The sequence below is a fragment of the Lonchura striata genome, unplaced genomic scaffold (genome assembly GCF_046129695.1).
Source record: "Lonchura striata isolate bLonStr1 unplaced genomic scaffold, bLonStr1.mat Scaffold_276, whole genome shotgun sequence".
NCBI lineage: Eukaryota > Metazoa > Chordata > Aves > Passeriformes > Estrildidae > Lonchura > Lonchura striata.
Genome location: NW_027461158.1, coordinates 46,187 through 65,799, shown reverse-complemented (window position 1 = coordinate 65,799; position 19,613 = coordinate 46,187). Strand labels below are relative to the sequence as shown.

Genomic DNA, 19,613 nt, shown 5'->3' with positions numbered 1-19,613 from the left:
ACGTGTGGCCCTGGATGGATCCTCAGGTGAGGTCCCCACGTGTGGCGCCGGATGGATCCTCGAGTCAGATCCCCACGTGTGGCCCTGGATGGATCCGATGAACCCTTGGGTTCCAGTCAGATCTCGGGTCAGGTCCCCACGTGTGGCGCCGGTCGGATCCTCGGGTTGGGTCCCCATGTGTGGCCCTGGATGGATCCTCAGGTGAGGTCCCCACGTGTGGCGCCGGATGGATCCTCAGGTGAGGTCCCCACGTGTGGCGCCGGATGGATCCGATGGACCCTTGGGTGCCGGTCGGATCCTCGGGTTGGGTCCCCACGTGTGGCGCCAGATGGAACTTCGGGCACAGGATGGATCCTCGAGCACCCGATGGATCCACAGGCACCAGACGGATCCTTGAGCACCTGACAGATCCTTGGGCACCGGATGGATCCTCGGGCTCTGGATGGATCCTCGAGCACCCAACAGATCCTCGAGCACCCGACAGATCCTCGGGCACCAGATGGATCCTCGAGCACCCAATGGATCCTCGGGTGACGCTGGTTGGATCCTTGTGCAAGGCCCTCATGCAAAGCCAGGTCCTCGTGTGACACCGCGCCCGGGCACACCCGCGGCTCCCGGTGTGACACTGCGGCCCGGCACACCCGCGGCTCCCGGTGTGACACCCCGGTGTGGCACACCTGCGGCTCCCGGTGTGACACCATGACCGGGCACACCCGCGGCTCCCGGTGTGACACCCCGGTGTGGCACACCCGCAGCTCCTGGTGTGACACCGCGGCCTGGCACACCGCACACCTGCGGCTCCCGGTGTGACACCGCGCCCAGGCACACCCGCGGCTCCCGGTGTGACACCGCGGCCTGGCACACCGCACACCTGCGGCTCCCGGTGTGACACCATGACCGGGCACACCTGCGGCTCCCGGTGTGACACCGCACACCCGCGGCTCCCGGTGTGACAGCACAGCCCGGCACCGCGCTGTCCCCTCTGGCCACAGCCGAGTCCTCGTGCCCGGTTCCTCAAGCGCCACCGGACCCTCGCGCGATGCCACCCCCGCGTGGGGCCGGACCCCCACGCACCCCTGGATCCTCGAGCGAGGACCTGGTGCCCCCCAAGTTCCCCCGGCATGAGGAGGGGGTCCCGCGTGCCCCCCCGGGCCCGGGGGTCTCACAGGCTGGTCACCAGCTGCATCTGCCCGTCGGGCTCGGCGCCCCCCGCGCCCCCCTCGGGCCCCCCGAAGGTCTCGGGGCTGTGCCGGCGGTTGGGGGGGGGCGCGCGGGGCGGGCCCCCAAATAGGGGGGCGCGGGGGGTCCCTCGGGGCTGCTGTCGGGGTAGTCCCGGGGCGGGTGGGGATGCCGGGGGTCCCGGGGGGGGTCGGGCGGGGGTCCCAGGCCGCCCGCCCCCCCCCGCGCCAGCTCCTGGTAGAGCAGCCCCAGCTCGGGGGCGCCAGGGGGGGGCTCAGCGGGCGGGGGGGGCGGCGGCGGCGGCGGCGGCGGGGGCGCCGAGCCCCCTCCCCGCAGGTTGTTGTGCACCAGCTCCGAGATGATCATCTTCTCCAGCGCCGCCGCGTCCGGGGGGGGTCCCCCCGCGCAGCCCCCCCGGGCCGGGGCCGCCCCCCCGGGCCCCCCCTCGGCGCCCCCCCGCAGGCTGTAGCTGTTGTTGAAGTTGCCGTTGAGGGGCAGCGGCTCCGGGGGCTCCCGGGGGGGGCTCTGCGGGCACGGGGAGGGGGGTCAGTGTGGGGAGGGTGGGTCTGGGGGTTCTGGGGGGTCTGGGGGGTTTGGGGGGGTCAGTGGTTGTATCTCGGGGGGTCAGTGGTCGGCTTGGGGGGTCAGTGTGGGTGTCTGGGGGTCAGTGTGGGTGTCTGGGGGGGTCAGTGGGGGGCTTGGGTGAGTCTGGGGGGCATCGGGGGGGTCCTTGGTGACCTTGGGAGGGGGTTTGGGGGGTCTAGGGGGAGCTTGGGGGTGTCTGGGGGGTCAGTGGGGGGTCTGTGGGGGTCAGTGGGGGGCTTGGGTGAGTCTGGGGGGCATCGGAGGGGTCGTGGGTGACCTTGGGAGGGGGTTTGGGGGTGTCTGGGGGGTTTGGGGGGGTCAATGGGGGCTTGGGGGGTCAGTGGTTGTGTCTCAGGGGGTCAGTGGGGGACTTGGGTGAGTCTGGGGGGTCACTGGGGGCTTTGGGGGGGTCAGTGGGGGTGTGGGTGGGTCAGTGGGGGGTCATTGGTTGTGTCTGGGGGGTCAGTGGGGGGATTGGAGGGTCAGTGGGGGGTCTGTGGGGGTCAGTGAGGGCTTGGGGGGTCCCGGGGGTCATTCCGTAGGGCTCGGGAGATACAGGTGGAGTCGGGGGTGCTGTGAAAAATTTGGGGGGTCATTGGGGGGGGGTCTGGGGGATTGGGGTGGGTTTGGGGGGCTCAGATGGAGGGGCTGGGGGGCGTGGGGGGGTGATGGGGCAGCACTCACTGGCGTCACGGAAGCTCCCTGGGGACAGAGGCGGCACTTAGGCGGGCTCCTGACCACCCCGGACCCCCCAAATCTCCCCCGGACCCCCCAAATCTCCCCCGGACCCCCCAGTTCCCCCCTGGAACCCCCAGTTCCCCGCCGGAACCCCCAATTCTCCCCCGGACCCCCCAATTCCCCCCTGAACCCCTCAGTTCCCCCCCGGACCCCCCCAATTTCCCCCTCGGAACCCCCAATTCTCCCCCAGACCCCCCAAATCTCCCCCGGACCCCCCAGTTCCCCCCTGACCCCCCAAATCTCCCCCCGGACCCCCCAATTCCCCCCTGAACCCCCAGTTCCCCAGCAGCCAGGACATCTGGGGGAAATTTGGGGGTCCCGGGGGGGCAGGACCCCCCGTCACCCCCCCGTGGGGTTGTGGGGGAGTTTTGGGGGGATCCAGGGGGCGTGGGGGGATTTTTGGGGGATTTTTGGGGGGATTTTTGAGGAGATCCAGGGTGGGAGTGGGGGGATTTTTGGGGGATTGTGGGGGGGATTTTTGGGGGGATTTTTGGGGGGATTTTTGGGGGGATTTTTGAGGAGATCCAGGGGGTGTGGGGGGGATTTTTTGGGGATTGTGGGGGGATTTTTGGGGGAATCCAGAAAACGTGTTGGGATTTTGGGGGATCATGGGGGGGATCCAGGGGGGCATGGGGGAATTTTGAGGGGATCCAGGGGGTGTGGGGGGGATTTTTGGGGGATTGTGGGGGGATTTTTGGGAGGCTCCAGGGGGGCATGGGGGGATTTTTGGGGGGATTTTTGAGGAGAACCAGGGTGGGAGTGGGGGGATTTTTTGGGGGATTTTTGGGGGGATTTTTGAGGAGATCCAGGGTGGGAGTGGGGGGAATTTTTGGGGGGGGGGGATCCATAAAATTGGGATTTTGGGGGATCATGGGGGGGGATCCAGGGGGTTCGTGGGGGGATTTCATGGGACCACCTCCCCCCCGTGGGGGCTGAACCGGGGTGTTCAGGGTGGGAGCACCCAGGACCCCCCCCCAAAACCCCTCTGAACCCACCCGGGGGTCGCTGAGGAAGGATTTGGGTGGGGGGGGGGGAGGTCCCAGGTGGTCCTAAGGGTTTGGGGGAAGTTTTGGGGGGCTCGTGGCCCCCCTGTACCCACCTGGGGTGGTGAAGGCGGGGGGGGAGGCGGGGGTGAAGCCCCCCCCCTCGGCCAGGAGGGTGTTGTAGGGGCTGGACCCCCCCCGCGGCGGCAGCACCGGGTTGGGCAGGAGATGTGACCCTGCCGAAATTTGGGGAGGGGGGCAGCGTCACACGCGGGGGTCCCAGAGGAATCCCCGAGGGGTTTCGGGGGTCTCGGGGGGGGTCCCGGGGAGACTCAGGGGTCTGAGGTGGATCTGAGGCATCTCGGGGGGGTCTGGAAAAGGGGGGGGGGTCGCTGGGGGTCTGAGGGGCCCAGAGGGATCTGGGGGGGGTCTCGTGGGGTTTTTGGGAGGGGTCTCGGGGGTCTCTTGGGGTCTCTGGGTTTTTTTGGGAGGGGTCTCACTCTGTTCAGGGTGGAGGATGGTCTTGGGTGTCTCGGGGGTCTCGGGGGTCTCTGGGCTTTTGGGGAGGGGTCCCACTCTGTTCAGGGTGAAGGATGGTCTCAGGGGTCTCTGGGGGTCTCTGGGTGTCTCTGGGGGTCTCTGGGGGTTTTTGGGGAGGGGTCTCACTCTATTCAGGGTACAGGGGTGGTCTCTGGGGTTTTGGGGAGGGGTCTCACTCCATTCAGGGTAGAGGATGGTCTCAGGGTGTCTCTGGGTGTCTTGGGGGTCTCTGGGGTTTTTGGGGAAGGGTCTCACTCCATTCAGGGTGGAGGATGGTCCCAGGGGTCTCTGGGTGTCTCTGGGGGTTTTTGGGGGTTTTTGGGGAGGGGTCTCACTCCGTTCAGGGTAGAGGATGGTCCCAGGGGTCTCTGGGGGTCTCTGAGGGTCTCTGGGGTTTTTGGGGAGGGGTCTCACTCCGTTCAGAGCAGGGGGGTGTTTTCGGGGTTTTTGGGGAGGGGTCTCACTCCGTTCAGGGTACGGGGGTGGTCTCTGGGGTTTTTGGGGAGGGGTCTCACTCTGTTCAGGGTGGAGGATGGTCCCAGGGGTCTCTGGGTGTCTCTGGGGGTTTTTGGGGGTTTTTGGGGAAGGGTCTCACTCCATTCAGGGTAGAGGATGGTCTCTGGGTGTCTCTGGGTGTCTTGGGGGTCTCTGGGGTTTTTGGGGAGGGGTCTCACTCCGTTCAGGGCAGGGGGGTGGTCTCAGGGATTTTGGGGAGGGGTCTCACTCTGTTCAGAGCAGGGGGGTGGTCTCTGGGGTTTTTTTGGGAGGGGTCTTACTCTGTTCAGGGTGAAGGATGGACTCAGGGGTCTCTGGGTGTCTCTGGGGGTCTCTGGGGGTTTTTGGGGAGGGGTCTCACTCCGTTCAGGGTACGGGGGTGGTCTCTGGGGTTTTTGGGGAGGGTCTCACTCTTTTCAGGGCGGGAGGATGGTCTCTGGGGGTTTTTGGGGAGGGGTCTCACTCTGTTCAGGGTGGAGGATGGTCCCAGGGGTCTCTGGGTGTCTCTGGGGGTTTTTGGGGGTTTTTGGGGAAGGGTCTCACTCCATTCAGGGTAGAGGATGGTCTCAGGGATCTCTGGGGGTCTTGGGGGTCTCTGAGGGTTTTTGGGGAGGGGTCTCACTCTGTTCAGGGCAGGGGGGTGGTCTCAGGGATTTTGGGGAGGGGTCTCCGTTCAGAGCAGGGGGTCTCACCTCGGTTCAAGGTCGGGGTGCTGTTCAGGTCCCCTCCCATAAAACTGGACTCCGTCTGTTTCCGGACCGTGTCATTCCACATCCTCCGGATCCGGCTCTGGGGGCACAGCGGTGGGGCTGGGACCCCAAAACCCCCCAAACCCCCCCAAAACCCCCCCAAAACCCCCCCAAACCCCCCAAAGCCCCCCAAACCCCCCCAAAACCCCGCAGAGCACCCCGGAGGTGTCCCCACACCCAGCACCCCCAGCCTGGGCGATTGACAGGCAGGATCAACCCCTCTGGGTGATTGACAGGTCAGATCAGCCCCTCTGGGTGATTGACAGGCAGGAATAAAGTGATTGACAGGTCAGATCAGCCCCTCAGGATGATTGACAGGTCAGATCAGCCCCTCAGGGTGATTGACAGGTCAGATCAGCCCCTCAGGATGATTGACAGGTCAGATCAACCCGTCTGGGTGATTGACAGGTCAGATCAACCCCTCAGGATGATTGACAGGCAGGATCAACCCCTCAGGATGATTGACAGGTCAGATCACCCCCTCAGGATGATTGACAGGTCAGATCAGCCCCTCAGGGTGATTGACAGGTCAGATCAGCCCCTCAGGGTGATTGACAGGTCAGATCAGCCCGTCAGGGTGATTGACAGGTCAGATCAACTCCTCAGGGTGATTGACAGGTCAGATCAGCCCATCAGGGTGATTGACAGGTCAGATAAACCCCTCAGGATGATTGACAGGCAGGATCAACCCCTCGGGATGATTGACAGGTCAGATCACCCCCTCAGGATGATTGACAGGATGATGAGGGGGGTGTGGCAGCCCCAAAATTTAAGTTGAGGGGGGAAAAGGGGCGGGGAAAATTGGTGGGAAAAGTGTTTAAAACCTGAGGGGAAAAGGGGGGGAAAGTGGGGGGAAAAATGGGGGGAAAATGGGAAAACTGAGGGAAAAATGGTGGGAAATATGAGGGAAAAACAGTGAGAAATGTGAGGAGGAAAGGGTGGGAAATGTGAGGGGAAAAGGGAAATGTGAGGGGAAAAGGGAAATGTGAGGGGAAAAGGGAAATGTGAGGGGAAAAGGGAAATATGAGGGGAAAAGGGTGAGAAATGTGAGGGGAAAAATGGGAAATATGAGGGGAAAAGGGAAATGTGAGGGGAAAAGGGTGAGAAATGTGAGGGGAAAAGGGAAATATGAGGGGAAAAGGGAAATATGAGGGGAAAAGGGTGGGAAATGTGAGGGGAAAAGGGAAATATGAGGGGAAAAGGGTGAGAAATGTGAGGGGGAAAATGGGAAACCTGAGGGGAAAAGGGTGAGAAATGTGAGGGGAAAAGGGAAATATGAGGGGAAAAGAGTGGGAAATGGGAATAAGAGAAGGAAACGTGAGGGGGAAAATGGGTGAGAAATTTGAGAGGGAAAATGGGAAACCTGAGGGGAAAAGGGTGGGAAATGTGAGGGGAAAAGGGCTGAAAACCTGAGGGGGAAAAAAGGTGGGAAAGGTAAAAGTGGCAGGAAATGTAAGGGGAGAAAAAGGTGGGAAAAGTGAGTGGAAAAAAAGGTGGAAAATGTGAGGGGGAAATAGTGGGAAATGTGAGGGGAAATAGGGTGGGAAAAGTGATGGGGAAAAGGGGGGAAATGTGAGGGGTGTAGGGGAGGTTTTTGGGTGTTTTGGGGTGTTCCTGGGGTGGTTTGGGATGGTTTTTGGGGTGTTTTGGGGTGTTCCTGGGGTGGTTTGGGATGGTTTTTGGGTGTTTTGGGGTGTTCCTGGGGTGGTTTGGGATGGTTTTTGGGTGTTTTGGGGTGTTCCTGGGGTGGTTTGGGATGGTTTTTGGGTGTTTTGGGGTGTTCCTGGGGTGGTTTGGGATGGTTTTTGGGTGTTTTGGGGTGTTCCTGGGGTGGTTTGGGGGTGTTTTGTGGTTTTTTTGGGGTGTTTCGGGGTCCCCACCTGCGTGCCGCTGTAGTACCGGGGTGGGGTTTAGGGGGAGGTTTTTGGGTGTTTCTGGGATGGTTTTTGGGGTGGTTTTGGGGTGTTTTGGGTTGTTTCTGGTATTTTTTAGGAGTGTTTTTGGGGTTGTTTGGGGTGTTTCAGGGTGTTTCGGGGTCCCCACCTGCGTGCCGCTGTAGTACCGGGGGTGGGGTTTAGGGGAAGGTTTTTGGGGTGTTTTTGGGGTGTTTTTGGGGTGTTTTGGGGTGTTTCTGGTATTTTTAGGAGTGTTTTTGGGGTTGTTTGGGGTGTTTCTGGGGTGTTTTGGGGTCCCCACCTGCCTGCTGCTGTAGTACCATGGGTGGGGTTTAGGGGAAGGTTTTTGGGGTGTTTTTGGGGTGTTTTGGGGTGTTTCTGGTATTTTTTGGGAGTGTTTTTGGGGTTGTTTGGGGTGTTTCTGGGGTGTTTTGGGGTCCCCACCTGCCTGCTGCTGTAGTACCATGGGAGGGGTTTAGGGGAAGGTTTTTGGGGTGTTTCTGGGATGTTTTTTGGGGTGTTTCCGGGATGGTTTTGGGTGTTTCCGGGATGGTTTTGGGGGTGTTTCTGGGGTGTTTTCGGGGTGTTTCGGGGTGCCCACCTGCGTGCCGCTGTAGTACCATGGGTGGGGTTTAGGGGAAGGTTTTTGGGGTGTTTCTGGGATGTTTTTTGGGGTGTTTCTGGGGTGTTTTCAGGGTGTTTCGGGGTGCCCACCTGCGTGCCGCTGTAGTACCGGGGGTGGGCGCGGGAGGCCGAGGGTTTGAGGGCGCCCAGGGAGGTGCCGGGGGGGCCCCTGAGGCAGCAGCCGGAGTGCCGCAGGCACTTGCTGAGCTCCCGGTGCACCTGCCGAGCACAGCCGAGACGGCGGGGACACCGGTGACACCGGTGACACCGGTGACACACCGGTGACACACCGGGGTCACACCGGTGACACACCGGGGACACCCGGTGACACCCAGTAACACACCAGTAACACACGGGTGACACCGGTGACAGACCAGTGACACCCAGTGACACTCAGAGACACCGGGGACACACAGGTGACAGACCGGTGACACCCAGTAACACACCAGTAACAGTCAGTGACACCGGTGACAGACTGGTGACAGACCGGTGACACCCAGTAACACTCAGAGACACCGGTGACACACCGGTGACAGACCGGTGACACCCAGTAACACACCAGTAACAGTCAGTGACACTGGTGACACACCGGTGACACCCAGTAACCCTCAGTGACACCGGTGACACACTGGTGACAGACCAGTGACACACTGGTGACACCCAGTAACACACCAGTAACAGTCAGTGACACCGGTGACACACCGGTGACACACCGGTGACAGACCGGTGACACCCAGTAACACACCAGTAACACTCAGTGACACCGGTTACACACCGGTGACAGACCGGTGACACACCGGTGACAGACTGGTGACACTCAGTGACACCAGTGACACACCAGTAACACACCAGTAACACCAGTAACGCACCAGTCACACCAGTAATGCACCACTGACACGCCACTGACACCAGTGACACCCAGTAACACACCAGTTCACCCCAGTAACACCCCAACGACCCCCAGAAACCTCCCAGCCCCTCCCAGTGCTCCCAGTCCATCCCAGTCCCCCCCAGTCCCCCTCAGTTCCCTCCCAGTTCCCTCCCAATCCCATCCCAGTCCCTCCCAGTTCCCTCCCAGTCCCTCCCAGTCCCCCCCAATCCCATCCCAGTTCCCTCCCAGTCCCTCCCAGTGCTCCCAGTCCCCTCCCAGTCCCATCCCAGTCCCCCCCAATCCCATCCCAGTTCCCTCCCAGTCCCTCCCAGTCCCTCCCAGTCCCTCCCAGTGCTCCCAGTCCAACCCAGTCCCTCCCAGTCCCTCCCAGTGCTCCCAGTCCCTCCCAGTCCCATCCCAGTCCCCCCCAGTCCCTCCCAGTCCATCCCAGTCCCTCCCAGTCCCTCCCAGTTCCCTCCCAGTCCCTCCTAGTGCTCCCAGTCCCTCCCAGTGCTCCCAGTCCCCCCCATTCCCATCCCAGTTCCCTCCCAGTCCCTCCCAGTGCTCCCAGTCCATCCCAGTCCCTCCCAGTCCCCCCCAGTCCCATCCCAGTCCCTCCCAGTTCCCTCCCAGTCCCTCCCAGTGCTCCCAGTCCTCCCAGTCCCTCCCAGTTCCCTCCCAGTCCCTCCCAGTGCTCCCAGTCCTCCCAGTCCCTCCCAGTCCCTCCCAGTGCTCCCAGTCCAACCCAGTCCATCCCAGTCCCCCCCAGTCCATCCCAGTCCCCCCCAGTCCCATCCCAGTCCCTCCCAGTGTCTCCCAATCCCATCCCAGTCCCTCCCAGTCCCTCCCAGTCCCTCCCAGTCCCTCCCAGTGCCCCCAGTGCCCCCAGCACCTTCTTCTGGAGGGCGCAGTGGAAGAGGAAGATGAAGGTGCCCTGCAGGGCGTTGCAGGCCGTGAAGAGCGACGCCGTCAGCACGGACTCGCGGGTGACGAAGAGGAGGCCGAAGGCCCAGGTCAGCCCCAGCAGCAGCAGCAGCGCGATGGCCCCCAGCGCCCAGGACCTGCGGCGGCCGTGAGCGGGGCACTGGGACGGACTGGGAGGGACTGGGAGGGAACTGGGATGGACTGGGAGGGACTGGGAGGGGAGTGGGAGGGACTGGGATGGACTGGGATGGGACTTGGTTGGACTGGGACGGACTGGGACGAACTGGGATGGATGGGGGGGGACTGGGGGAGAACTGGGAGGGGAGTGGGGAGTGGTGGGGCACCCAGAGATCCTGAATGAAGGGACTGGGATGGACTGGGATGGACTGGGATGGACTCGGTTGGACTGGGATGGACTGGGAGGGAACTGGGAGGGAACTGGGAGGGACTGGGAGGGAACTGGGAGGGACTGGGAGGGACTGGGAGGGATTGGGATGGACTCGGATGGGACTTGGTTGGACTAGGGACAGACTGGGAGGAACTAGGAGGGACTGGGAGGGACTGGGAGGGAACTGGGAGGGACTGGGAGGGACTGGGAGGGGACTGGGAGGGACTGGGAGGGACTGGGGGGGACTGGAGGGGACTGGGGGGGACTGGGATGGACTGGGAGGGACTGGGGGGGAACTGGGATGAACTGGGAGGGACTGGGGGGGACTGGGGGGACTGGGAGGGACTGGGGGGGACTGGGGGGGACTGGGAGGGACTGGAGGGGACTGGGGGGGACTGGGATGGACTGGGAGGGACTGGGGGGGAACTGGGATGAACTGGGAGGGACTGGGGGGGACTGGGGGGACTGGGAGGGACTGGGGGGGACTGGGAGGGACTGGGAGGGGACTGGGAGGGACTGGGAGGGAACTGGGAGCACTGGGATGGACTCGGTTGGACTGGGATGGACTGGGATGATCTGGGAGGGACTGGGGGGGACTGGGATGGACTGGGAGGGACTGGGATAGACTGGGATCCCCAGCACCCAGGGGCAGGAGTTCCACAGGGGCCGGGCCCCATTTTGGGGTCCCTCCCTGCCCTGTTTGGGGTCCCCATTTGGGGTCAGTTTGGGGTCAGTCTGGGGTCAGTTTGGGGTCAGTTTGGGGTCCCCATTTAGGGTCAGTTTGGGGTCAGTCTGGGGTCAGTTTGGGGTCAGTTTGGGGTCCCCATTTAGGGTCAGTTTGGGGTCAGTTTGGGGTCAGTCTGGGGTCAGTCTGGGGTCAGTTTGGGGTCAGTCTGGGATCAGTCTGGGGTCAGTCTGGGGTCAGTCTGGGGTCAGACTGGGTCAGTTTGGGGTCAGTCTGGGGTCAGTCTGGGGTCAGTCTGGGGTCAGTCTGGGGTCAGTGTGGGGTCAGTTTGGGGTCAGTCTGGGGTCAGTCTGGGGTCAGTCTGGGGTCCCCATTTAGGGTCAGTCTGGGGTCAGTCTGGGGTCAGTCTGGGGTCAGTTTGGGGTCAGTCTGGGGTCAGTCTGGGTCAGTCTGGGTCAGTCTGGGTCAGTCTGGGGTCAGTCTGGGGTCCCACCTGATGCTGTCCAGGCGGCTGGAGTCGGGTTTGAGGGCGGCCGAGCTGCGCAGCATCTTGTGCAGGGTGACCAGCAGGAACACCAGCGTCACCTCAGGTGAGACACGGGCACAGGTGAGACACGGGCACAGGTGAGACATGGAGGGGACAGGTGAGACACGGGCACAGGTGAGACATGGGCACAGGTGAGACATGGAGGGGACAGGTGAGACACCGGTACAGGTGAGACATGGAGGGGACAGGTGAGACACCGGTACAGGTGAGACATGGAGGGGACAGGTGAGACACCGGGACAGGTGAGACACGGGCACAGGTGAGACACGGGCACAGGTGAGACACGGGCACAGGTGAGACATGGAGGGGACAGGTGAGACACGGGCACAGGTGAGACACGGGCACAGGTGAGACACGGGCACAGGTGAGACATGGAGGGGACAGGTGAGACATGGAGGGGACAGGTGAGACATGGGTACAGGTGAGACACGGGCACAGGTGAGACATGGAGGGGACAGGTGAGACACGGGCACAGGTGAGACACGGGCACAGGTGAGACACGGGCACAGGTGAGACATGGAGGGCACAGGTGAGACATGGGCACAGGTGAGACATGGAGGGGACAGGTGAGACACGGGCACAGGTGAGACACGGGGACAGGTGAGACACGGGCACAGGTGAGACATGGGCACAGGTGAGACACGGGAGGACCCCAGACCCACTGCGGGACCCCACAGCTGCCCCATGGCACGATCCCCACAGCCCTGGGGTTGCCCCAGCCCACAGATGAGGATGAGGATGAGGAGGAGTAGGAGGATGAGGATGAGGACGAGGATGAGGATGAGGACGAGGACGAGGATGAGGACGAGGATGAGGATGAAGATGAGGATGAGGACGAGGAGGAGAATGAGGATGAGGAGGAGGACGAGGACGAGGATGAGGATGAGGATGAGGACGAGGACAAGGATGAGGACGAGGTCGAGGACGAGGACGAGGACGAGGAGGAGGACGAGGACGAGGACGAGGACGAGGATGAGGTCGAGGACGAGGATGAGGACGAGGACGAGGACGAGGATGAGGATGAGGAGGGTCCATCCCCAGCCCCCCAGCCCCCCAGCCCGGCCGTACGAGGATGACGAAGGCCACGGGCCCGATGAAGCTCCAGATGAAATAATTGTCCACCCGCAGCCAGCACCTGCCGGGGGTGGGCCGGCGTCAGGACACGCCCACCGCGCGAGGCCACGCCCACTCGGGGGTGAGGACACGCCCACTCGGGGCGAGGCCACGCCCACTCGGGGCGAGGCCACGCCCACTCGGGGCGAGGCCACGCCCACTCGGGCGAGGCCACGCCCACTCGGGGCGAGGCCATGCCCACTCGGGGTGAGGCCACGCCCACTCGGGGCGAGGACACGCCCACTCGGGGCGAGGACACGCCCACTCGGGGCGAGGACACGCCCACTCGGGGCGAGGACACGCCCACTCGGGCGAGGCCACGCCCACTCGGGGCGAGGACACGCCAACTCGGGGCGAGGCCACGCCCACTCGGGGCGAGGACACGCCCACTCGGGCGAGGCCACGCCCACTCGGGCGAGGCCACGCCCACTCGGGGCTAGGCCACGCCCCCACGGATCGGACTCCGCCCCCCGAGCCTCCGTCCACACCTGGTGAGCCCCAAACAGCACCTGTGGCCCCACCCCCTTCAGGCCACGCCCCCGACTCAGGCCACGCCCTCAGCCCTTCCATTCACACCTGGGCACTGCCAGGTTGGGAGGCTGCAGTGCCAGCCACGGCCCGGACACACCCCGGTCATGGGCTGGACACACCCCGGTCATGGGCTGGACACACCCTGGTCATGGGCTGGCACACCCCGGTCATGGGCTGGACACACCCCGGACACACCCCGGTCATGGGCTGGACACACCCCGGTCATGGGCTGGACACACCCCGGACACACCCCGGTCATGGGCTGGACACACCCCGGACACACCCCGGTCATGGGCTGGACACACCCCGGTCATGGGCTGGACACACCCCGGTCATGGGCTGGACACACCCCGGACACACCCCGGTCATGGGCTGGACACACCCCGGTCATGGGCTGGACACACCCCAGTCACGGGCTGGACACACCCCAGCCATGGGCTGGACACACCCCGGTCATGGGCTGGCCACACCCTGGTCATGGGCTGGACACACCCCGGCCATGGGCTGGACACACCCCAGTCACGGGCTGGACACACCCCGGTCATGGGCTGGACACACCCCGGACACACCCCGGTCATGGGCTGGACACACCCCGGTCATGGGCTGGACACACCCCGGACACACCCCGGTTATGGGCTGGACACACCCCGGTCATGGGCTGGACACACCCTGGTCATGGGCTGGACACACCCCGGTCATGGGCTGGACACACCCCGGACACACCCCGGTCATGGGCTGGACACACCCCGGTCATGGGCTGGACACACCCCGGTCATGGGCTGGACACACCCCGGCCACACCCCGGTCATGGGATGGACACGCCCCGGTCATGGGATGGACACACCCTGGTCATGGGCTGGACACACCCCGGTCACACCCCGGTCATGGGCTGGACACACCCCGGACACACCCCGGTCATGGGCTGGACACACCCCGGACACACCCCGGTCATGGGCTGGACACACCCCGGTCATGGGCTGGACACACCCCGGTCATGGGCTGGACACACCCCGGCCACACCCCGGTCATGGGATGGACACGCCCCGGTCATGGGCTGGCCACACCCTGGTCATGGGCTGGCCACACCCTGGTCATGGGCTGGACACACCCCAGTCATGGGCTGGCCACACCCCGGTCATGGGCCGGCCACACCCTGGTCATGGGCTGGACACACCCTGGTCATGGGCTGGCCACACCCTGGTCATGGGCTGGACACACCCCAGTCATGGGCCGGCCACACCCCGGTCATGGGCCGGCCACACCCTGGTCATGGGCTGGACACACCCCGGCCATGGGCTGGACACACCCCGGCCACACCCCGGTCATGGGCTGGACACACCCTGGCCACACCCATGTCATACACTGGTCATACACTGGTCACACCATGGTCCCACCCTGGTCATACACTGGCCGCACCCAGGTCACAGCCCAGCCACGCCCTGGTCACACCCTGTTCATGTGCTGGTCACACCCTGGCCACACCCTGGTCACACCCTGGTCATACACTGGCCACACCCTGGTCATACACTGGTCACATCCTGGTCACACCCTGGTCATACACTGGCCACACCCTGGTCACACCCTGGTCATACCCCAGCCACACCCTGGTCACACCCGGGTCATACACTGGTCATGAGCTGGCCAGACCCTGGTCATACACTGGCCACACCCTGGTCATACACTGGCCACACCCTGGTCATACACTGGCCACACCCTGGTCACACCCCAGCTACACCCTGGTCAAACCCCGGTCACAGCCTGGTGATACACTGGCCATACCCTGGTCATGCACTGGCCGCACCCTGGTCATACACTGGTCATGGGCTGGCCACACCCTGGTCATACACTGGTCACATCCTGGTCATACACTGGCCACACCCTGGCCACACCCTGGTCACATACTGGTCATACACTGGCCACACCCTGGTCATACACTGGTCATGGGCTGGCCACACCCCAGCCACACCCTGGTCCCACCCTGGTCATACACTGGTCACACCCCGGCCACACCCCGGCCCCACCCAGCCCCACCCATCCCGGTCCCGGCCCCACCCATCCCCTCCCAGCCCCACCCATCCCGGTCCCATCCCGGTCCGGCCCGGTCCGGCCCCGGTCGCGCGGCTCACGCCTGGTCGGTGCCGTAGCTGCGGTGGTCGACGGCGGCGGCCACGGCCACAACGACGGCGGGGAAGCAGTAGCCGCCCGCGTAGTAGTACTTGCGGCGCGCGGGGTCACTGTCGAACACCTCGAGCAGCAGCAGGTACAGGTGAACCCCCTCCAGGCACAGCCACGAGAACGACGCCAGGAAGAAATAGTGCAGCAGCCCCGCGAAGATGGGACAGGCCACCTGCGGGACAGCGTGGGGACAGGGTGGGGACAGCGTGGGGACAGCGTGGGGACAGCCCAAAGGTGGGACAGGCCAAAGGTGGGACAGGTCACCTGCGGGACAGTGCGGGGACAGCGTGGGGACAGCGTGGGGACAGCGTGGGGACAGCCCAAAGGTGGGACAGGTCACCTGTGAGGACAATGTGGGGACAGGGTGGGGACAGCGTGGGGACAGGGTGGGGACAGGGTGGGGACAGCATGGGGACAGCCCAAAGGTGGGACAGGCCAAAGGTGGGACAGGCCACCTGTGGGACAGCATGGGGACAGGGTGGGGACAGCGTGGGGACAGTGTGGGGACAGGGTGGGGACTGTCCAAACGTGGGACAGGCCACCTGTGGGGACAGCGTGGGGACAGAGACAGAGACAGTGTGGGGACAGCTGAAAGGTGGGACAGGTCACCTGTGGGGACAGCGCGGGATGGCGTGGGGACAGTGTGGGGACAGGGACTGTGCAAAGGTGGGACAGGGACAGGGACAGGGACAGGGACAGGGACAGCAAGATGGGTGGTCCCATGGGGGTCCCAGGTGTCCCAGGTGTGCCAGGACAGCCCCAAGTGTGCCAGGGGGCAGCCCCAGGTGTGCCAAGGACAGCCCCAGGTGTGCCAGGGACAGCCCAGGTGTGCCAGGGGCAGCCCCAGGTGTGGCAAGGACAGTCCCAGGTGTGCCAGGGACAGCCCCAGGTGTGCCAGGGGCAGCCCCAGGTGTGCCAGGGGCAGCCCAGGTGTGCCAGGGACAGCCCCAGGTGTGCCAGGGGCAGCCCAGGTGTGCCAGGACAGCCCCAGGTGTGCCAGGGCAGCCCCAGGTGTGCCAGGGACAGCCCAGGTGTGCCAAGGCAGCCCCAGGTGTGCCAAGGACAGCCCCAGGTGTGCTGTGGGGTGTCTCAGGTGTGCCAGGACAGCCCCAGGTGTGCCAGGGCAGCCCCAGGTGTGCCAAGGACAGTCCCAGGTGTGCCATGAACAGCCCCAGGTGTGCTGTGGGGTGTCCCAGGTGTGCCAGGGCAGCCCCAGGTGTGCCCGCCCCACCTGGTACTGCGTCTTGTCGATGCCGACGAGGAAGAGGAGCTCGGCGAGGAAGAGGCTGATGCAGAGGTTCTTGTGGATGGTGGTGCGCTCCGAGGGCAGCCCCCGCAGGCAGCAGAAGGCCGAGATGGACAGGCCCAGGCACAGCAGGGCCACCAGGATCCCCGCCCAGGTGATCACCGAGAGCAGCACCTCGTTAAACCGCCCCGGGAACTGGGGAAAATGGGAAAAATGGGAAAAATGGGGAAAAAATGGGAAAAAATGGGAATTTGGGGTCGTGGGATCCAATGGTGGCCATGGGCAGGGACAGGGGCCACCAGGATCCCCGCCCAGGTGTGCCCAGGTGTGCCCAGGTGTGCCCGGGTGTGCCCGGGTGTGCCACTCACGCTCTGGCTGCGTGCCATCAGCAGGGCGAAGTTGGTGAGGTGGCTGCAGGCGCACGAGCTGTGCGTGTGGGTGTGCCCAGGTGTGCCCAGGTGTGTTCCTAGCTGTGCCCAGGTGTGCCCGGGTGTGTTCCTAGCCGTGCCCAGGTGTGCCCAGGTGTGCCCGGGTGTGTTCCTAGCCATGCCCAGGTGTGCCCAGGTGTGCCCAGGTGTGTTCCTAGCCGTGCCCAGGTGTGCCCAGGTGTGCCCAGGTGTGCCCAGGTGTGCCCGGGTGTGCCACTCACGCTCTGGCTGCGTGCCATCAGCAGGGCGAAGTTGGTGAGGTGGCTGCAGGCGCAGGAGCTGTGTGTGTGGGTGTGCGCAGGTGTGCCCAGGTGTGCCCAGGTGTGCCCAGGTGTGTTCCTAGCCGTGCCCAGGTGTGCCCAGGTGTGCCACTCACGCTCTGGCTGCGTGCCATCAGCAGGGCGAAGTTGGTGAGGTGGCTGCAGGCGCAGGAGCTGTGCGTGTGGGTGTGCCCAGGTGTGCCCAGGTGTGCCCAGGTGTGCCCGGGTGTGCCACTCACGATCTGGCTGCGTGCCATCAGCAGGGCGAAGTTGGTGAGGTGGCTGCAGGCGCACGAGCTGTGCGTGCCGTTGGAGCGCAGCAGGCGGCAGCCCTGGCTCGACCAGTGCCCGGCCATGGAGCGCTCCGAGTAGTTCCAGAAGGAGCAGTTGGCACCAAAGTGGTTCTTGGGCTGCGGAACAGCGGCGGGAGAAAATAAGGGGAATAATCGGGGAAAAGAAGGGGAAAAATCGGGGAAAATAAGGGGAATAATCGGGGAAAATAAGGGGAATTATCGGGGAAAATCCGGGGATCATCGGGGAAAATCCGGGGAATAATCGGGGAAAATCCGGGGAATTATCGGGGAAAATAAGGGGAATAATTGGGGAAAATAAGGGGAATAATCGGGGAAAATCCGGGGAATCATCGGGGAAAATCTGGGGGATTATTGGGGAAAATCCGGGGAATCATCGGGGAAAATAAGGGGAATTATCGGGGAAAATCCGGGGAATCATCGGGAAAATCCAGCGAATAATTGGGGAAAATAAGGGGAATAATCGGGGAAAATCCGGGGAAATTGGGGAAAATCTGGGGAATCATCGGGGAAAATAAGGGGAATAATTGGGGAAAATAAGGGGAATAATTGGGGAAAATAAGGGGAATAATTGGGGAAAATAAGGGGAAATAATTGGGGAAAATCTGGGGAATAATTGGGGAAAATAAGGGGAATAATCAGGGAATAGCAGGGAAATAATTGGGGAAAATCCGGGAATCATCAGGGAAAATCCGGGGAATCATCGGGGAAAATCCGGGGAAAAATCGGGGAAAATCCGGGGAAAAATCGGGGAAAATCCGGGGAATAATCGGGGAAAATAAGGGGAATAATTGGGGAAAATAAGGGGAATAATTGGGGAACATAAGGCGAATAATTGGGGAAAATAAGGGGAATAATCAGGGAAAATAAGGGGAAATAATAGGGGAAAATAAGGGGAAATAATGGGGGAAAATCCGGGGAAATAATTGGGGAAATCAGGGGAATAATTGGAGAAATCCGGGGAAATTATCTGGGAAAATAAAGGGAAATAATTGGGGAAATCCGGGGAAATTATCGGGGAAAATAAGGGGAAATAATTGAGGAAAATCCAGGAAATAATCAGGGAAAATAATCAGGGAAAATAAGGGAAAATTGGGGAAAATAATCGGGGAAAATCAAGGAAATAATCAGGGAAATGGGGGAAAATCAGGGAAAATAATCAAGGAAAATCCGGGGAATAATCAGGGAAAATAAGGGGAATAATTGGGGAGAATAAGGGGAATAATTGGGGAAAATCCAGGCAATAATCTGGGAAAATCCAGGGAATAATCAGGGAAAATAAGGGGAAATTGGGGAAAATAATTAGGGAAAATCAGGGAAATTATCGGGGAAAATCCGGGAAATAATTGGGGAAAATCCGGGAAAATAATTGGGGAAAATAAAGGGAAATAATCAGGGAAAATGGGGGAAAATCAGGGAAAATAATCGGGGAAAATGGGGGAAAAGAATCAGGGAAAATGGGGGAAAATCGGAGAAAATAAACGGGGAAAATCCGGGAAATAATTGGGGAAAATGGGGGAAAATAATCAGGGAAAAATGGGAAAAATAATCAGGGAAAATAAGGGAAAATTGGGGAAAATAATCGGGGAAAAACAGGGAAAATAATCAGGGAAAATAATGGAAAATCAGGGAAAATAATTGGGGAAAATGGGGGAAAATTGGGGGAAATAATGGGGGATTTTGGGGGGTCCTGGGGGTGTCCTGAGGGGTCTGGGGGGGATTTTGGGGTTCTGGGTGGGGTTTTTGGGGTTCTGGGTGGGTTTTTGGGGTTCCAAGTGGTTTTTTTGGGGTTGTGGGTGGGGTTTTCAGGGTCCTGGGTGGGGTTTTTGGGGTTCTGGATGGGTTTTGGGGGTTTTTGGGGTTTTTGGGGTTCTGGGTGGGTTTTTGGGGTTCAAGGTGGGGTTTTTGGGGTTCAGGGTGGGTTTTTGGGGTTCCGGGTGGGTTTTTGGGGTTCAGGGTGGGGTTCTGGGGGCTCGCACCTCCAGGTGGGGCAGCGTGAAGACCACGGGGTCCCGCAGGAAGACCCTGCTGGACTCTTTGTTGATGGAGGCGGCGATGACCTGGGAGTTGACCACGAGCTGGGGGGCGCGGGGCCCCCCGTCCCCCCCGAGGCGCACGGTGGCGTTCTCGGTGGGCAGGAACAGCCCCAGGTTGTTGTAGAGGATGAAGACGACCTTCACCACCCCTGGGGAGAGAGAGAACGGCTGTGAAAACACCCCAAAAAACCCCCAAACCCACCTTCAGCACCCCCGGGGAGATGGAGGGTGAGAAACACCCCAAAAAACCACCAAAAACACCCCCAAAACACCCCAAAAAACCCCCAGACCCACCTTCACCACCCCTGGG

General features: G+C 62.3%; 1 protein-coding gene across 1 annotated transcript in view; it reads right to left on the bottom strand.

Annotated features, from left to right (window-relative positions):
• Nucleotides 1–1,173: 1,173 nt before the first annotated feature.
• Nucleotides 1,174–19,613, bottom strand: part of LOC110482235 (adhesion G protein-coupled receptor L1) — a 64,597-nt gene continuing 46,157 nt past the window's right edge. The window contains exons 14-26 of the mRNA XM_077790713.1: nucleotides 19,247–19,452; nucleotides 17,196–17,366; nucleotides 16,254–16,463; nucleotides 14,974–15,194; nucleotides 12,272–12,338; nucleotides 11,150–11,241; nucleotides 9,552–9,720; nucleotides 7,879–8,007; nucleotides 5,213–5,309; nucleotides 3,602–3,721; nucleotides 2,449–2,466; nucleotides 2,321–2,337; nucleotides 1,174–1,704 (exon numbers count right to left, since the gene is read on the bottom strand). Coding sequence (XP_077646839.1) covers nucleotides 1,174–1,704; nucleotides 2,321–2,337; nucleotides 2,449–2,466; nucleotides 3,602–3,721; nucleotides 5,213–5,309; nucleotides 7,879–8,007; nucleotides 9,552–9,720; nucleotides 11,150–11,241; nucleotides 12,272–12,338; nucleotides 14,974–15,194; nucleotides 16,254–16,463; nucleotides 17,196–17,366; nucleotides 19,247–19,452 — 2,048 coding nt within the window. The remainder of the gene's footprint in view (nucleotides 1,705–2,320; nucleotides 2,338–2,448; nucleotides 2,467–3,601; nucleotides 3,722–5,212; nucleotides 5,310–7,878; nucleotides 8,008–9,551; nucleotides 9,721–11,149; nucleotides 11,242–12,271; nucleotides 12,339–14,973; nucleotides 15,195–16,253; nucleotides 16,464–17,195; nucleotides 17,367–19,246; nucleotides 19,453–19,613) is intronic.